Source organism: Castanea sativa, chromosome 1 (genome assembly GCF_040712315.1).
Source record: "Castanea sativa cultivar Marrone di Chiusa Pesio chromosome 1, ASM4071231v1".
Lineage (NCBI taxonomy): Eukaryota > Viridiplantae > Streptophyta > Magnoliopsida > Fagales > Fagaceae > Castanea > Castanea sativa.
The window spans coordinates 90811066-90814886 of NC_134013.1; the positions used below are offsets into that span (position 1 = coordinate 90811066).

At 33.3% G+C, this 3821-nt stretch overlaps 1 protein-coding gene across 1 annotated transcript; it reads right to left on the bottom strand.

Moving 5' to 3' along the window:
- Positions 1-1928: 1928 nt before the first annotated feature.
- LOC142637105 (UPF0481 protein At3g47200-like) lies at positions 1929-3278 on the bottom strand. Its single transcript, XM_075811385.1, has one exon. The coding sequence runs from the start codon at positions 3276-3278 to the stop codon at positions 1929-1931; it is 1350 nt and encodes a 449-aa protein (XP_075667500.1).
- Positions 3279-3821: the final 543 nt, after the last annotated feature.

A 3821-nucleotide genomic window follows, 5' to 3' on the forward strand; every position in this document is an offset into this window, starting at 1 on the left:
TTTGGTCAGGTGATATATATTTGGTGTGGAATATTTTGTTATTATTCATAATGGAAAATTAATGTGTTAATTTAGTCAAACCATAAGGGATGAGAGTGTCATTTCCCTCAAGGTTAGGGGTGGAGTGTCATATTTTTCTATTGTTATCTTTTGCAAATATTTATTACCCGTGTTTAATTGTTATCAAAATCATTTCTTATATTTGAAACTAACTTTGTTAAGACATTTCCATAAGAATATTAGCCAAGCTATATGGTGTTGAGCTTTAAGAAATTACATATTCATAAAATGAGACTAATTGAATTAAAAATGTTAAGATGGATAAGTGAAAATATAAGAAAGATATGATATAAAATAAATAAATTTGATTAAATATAGGGATGACTCTTGTTGGTAAAAAAGAGATAAAGGAGAGTTGCTTGAGATGGCTTGACCTTGTACAAATGAGAGTTTTTTTGCTAAGAATGTACAATGGAGAGTTATTAATGAACTAACGAGGAAGAGTGATTTGATTTAAGTTGAGGGAATGAAAATAGTTAGAAAAAGACATGATTATTAAAAAATGGCATGATTATTCAGGAAGTGACAGGAAAATATGATTTTGGGAATGATTGTGTTGGGGGGGGGGGGGGGATGGGGACCATAATTCGACTTCCTACGACCGCTCTAAAAATAGGCCCATGGGGTGAGATGTAGAATTCCATAAAAGAATTGAGTGTGTCTTTCTTAGGCCATAAAAAAGTTTTTAGGTCGAGTTCTTTGGTTTTAATCTTCGATGACACATCACGTGTTATCTTTGGTCTGCATTCTCTTTACTTACTGCCCTTTACATGACTGCTTTGCTCAATTATTTTATCCATACAATTGTTGCGTGGTTCAGCTAATTAACTAATTACGTAAATTTTTCTTTAATTGTATTTAGCCTAAAATTAATTAAAATGTAATTAAAATTGAGGGTTTAAAAAAGCACATTGTAATCAGGCTAGAGCACTTTCTTGTTGTATCAAGTTTCATAGCCAATGTCATGGATTCGAGTCAAGGGAGTCATTGTGAAGCGGGATTGTTGAGGGCACCACAATTTGATTCCCTATAACCGCTCTAAATACAGGCCTGCGGGGTTTGATTTCGAATGTCATAAAAAACTTGACAATGTGTCTTCTTCATCACCAATTGATTTTGAGGTTGAATGACACAACTCATAGTTCAACCGATAAAATGACGAAAATATATACATGTGAATGAAATTAATTTAGTCTATGAAGATCCATTATTTTGCACCCCAAATTTTAGGACTAAAGCTTGATTGTAGTTATTGTTAAATTAATTATAAAAAGTACTAATTTTTGTTTGGTAATGTTTATGGCTGACCCTGATGAGTGAGTAGTTGTTGTTAAAGTAAAAAATATATCGACCCAAATTGATCCCAAATGTATCGATCCGTAGATACGTCTTTTAAGGTCAGCAAGTGCCTCCTTAACTTCAAAGAAGACCAATCTCTTACAGCAATTACCTGCTGAATTTTGGTAAAATAATCTGAATCCGATGGCTTTTATTGACTTCATCAACGTTCATATATATAGCCTTGCAAAAACTGAATATAATGTGATAGACAATTGAAAAGTAAACGTGATAGAAGCAAAAGTGCAAAACTCCTGATCACACTATTCCGATAAATTTATACTATCCTAAAGCAAATAACAATCCTATCCAAGCCAAAGAAACTAACAATCCAATCCAAGCTTTTTATTCAGAAAATAATTAGATAATAATCAAGAAAAAATAAGAATTTTGCAGCAACCCAAACTCTTCCTCAAGCAATTTGCAACTCTGTCTCAACGTGCATGTACGTGCTACATTCATCCGCGTACTAGCCATACATTACAACACTGCACTTGCACTGTATCAAATAAAAATTTATGGAGAAGCAATCAAACAATAGGAACTATTTGGATGATAGAGCATACGGTCTGTATTAAAGTGAACACCAATAGAATAATAGCAGCAATGGTAGAAGCTGCTCTCCAAGGAGTGCTAAAATATTGATGTCTTAATAATGCCTTCCATTTGTGCGAAGGTTTCTCATAGAACACATTCAACTCTTCACAGAGACAGCATAAATCAGAGTTCATATTCTTCCAAAAGACTCCTTTGTTAAGATTGTTAATCATAAATGCCACTGCACTACTGTCTCCTAGGCAATTAAAAATGATTCCCTTCTCTGCAAGTAAATCCACATCTTTGGTAGTATCGATAAGATAATCCAATATTAAATAGAAATCTGTAATGTAACTGTCATTGGCATGATAACATTGCTCTAATGCCATAATGTTTCGAATATGAACTTCCGTATCATCATTAAAATCTAAGAGTGGAATTTTCAACACCCCTTCCTTGAAACTTAGGTCCAGCAAGCATTTATTTGGAACCACCTCAAATTTTACTCCTGCCTCACGCAGTTGGGTAGCAGAGTACTTGGGAAAAACCGTTTTCTTGTCTCTCTTTGGTAGCTTGTCGTGTGGAGGTAGTGCAAAGAATCTAAGCAGATCAGTGAAGTGTTTTATTTCCCCTTTGGGGGCTTTATTATGAATGTTAAAGTGCTTAAAGAAGTCAAAGGTGAGCTGGATTAAAGAAAGGGAATTTGAGAGGGAGGGTAAGGCGAGGTTGTATATTTTCTTAATAACAAAGAATGGAAGCTGATTTTCAAGTAATAGCAACTCACGTGTCACCATATCAAAAAGCCATGCTTCCACACGCATAGGATCGTCTCTTGTCCATTTTCTCAACTTACTTTTCAAGAAAAGCTCAAGAATGAAGGTCGCATCCAACATAATCATTTTCACAAAATCATCTCTTTGAAGCTGAACAGTGTCTACATAGCAATGTCGAATGATATCTTCCATCTCCCTTATAGTGGTTACTAAATTCTCCAAGTTGATCTCATTCTTAGCCCGTTGCATGAAGCTCTTGAAATATCTTACTTTATTCTTGTCCATTTTTTGAAAATTTTCTTTGTTGTGGTGATAAGGACCAATTGAAATAACCTGAGGAGTGTAGGCTTCTCCATTCCATTTGCGAAGGTGATCCGGAACTCTGTAGATATGGCACTCATCCGATACTGGAATCTCCGACGTTTTCAACATTGTTTCGATGTCAATTACCAACTGTTCATTTTGATTTTCATTTCCACTTGAAGTTCTCGTTTCCACTGGAATTTCAGTATTTTCATTTTTTATTGAAGAATCTGCTTGCTGAATTTCCCAACTCGCTGAATTCTCCATCTATCAAGTTGTGTTCCTTAAAATTCATGACAACAAACACAAGAGTCCCAGAATTAGAAACAATAGCTGATTACCCACTTAATAAAGGTCACCACCTTTAAATTAAAATAGCCTAGAATACGGAGGCAAGGTCTAATAAAATTCCCATCTATCCTAGATAAGGGAAATGTGATGATATTATGAATAAAAATTTTCTATTCTACCATGAGTGTTCACATTATACTTTATCATTCACATATTATTACAAATATTTTGATATAAAATAACCAAAATTTAGAATAATTACAAATAGATAAATGCATATTATAATTGAGGAAGTATAAAATCAAATATAAAAAGTGAGACCAATGATTTTCCTCTGTGATATATGTATCAACATTCCAATCCAAAAGCTAAGAATTAATTGAAAGAATAAGACAAAATCTGGGAAGAAGAATATAATAGAAATTGCAAATTAAAAGACAGTAAAGGAACGCTATGACTTATATTATTTGAAATAATAATTTTTCCTATAAAAAAATAAATAAAATTGAAAGTATAATT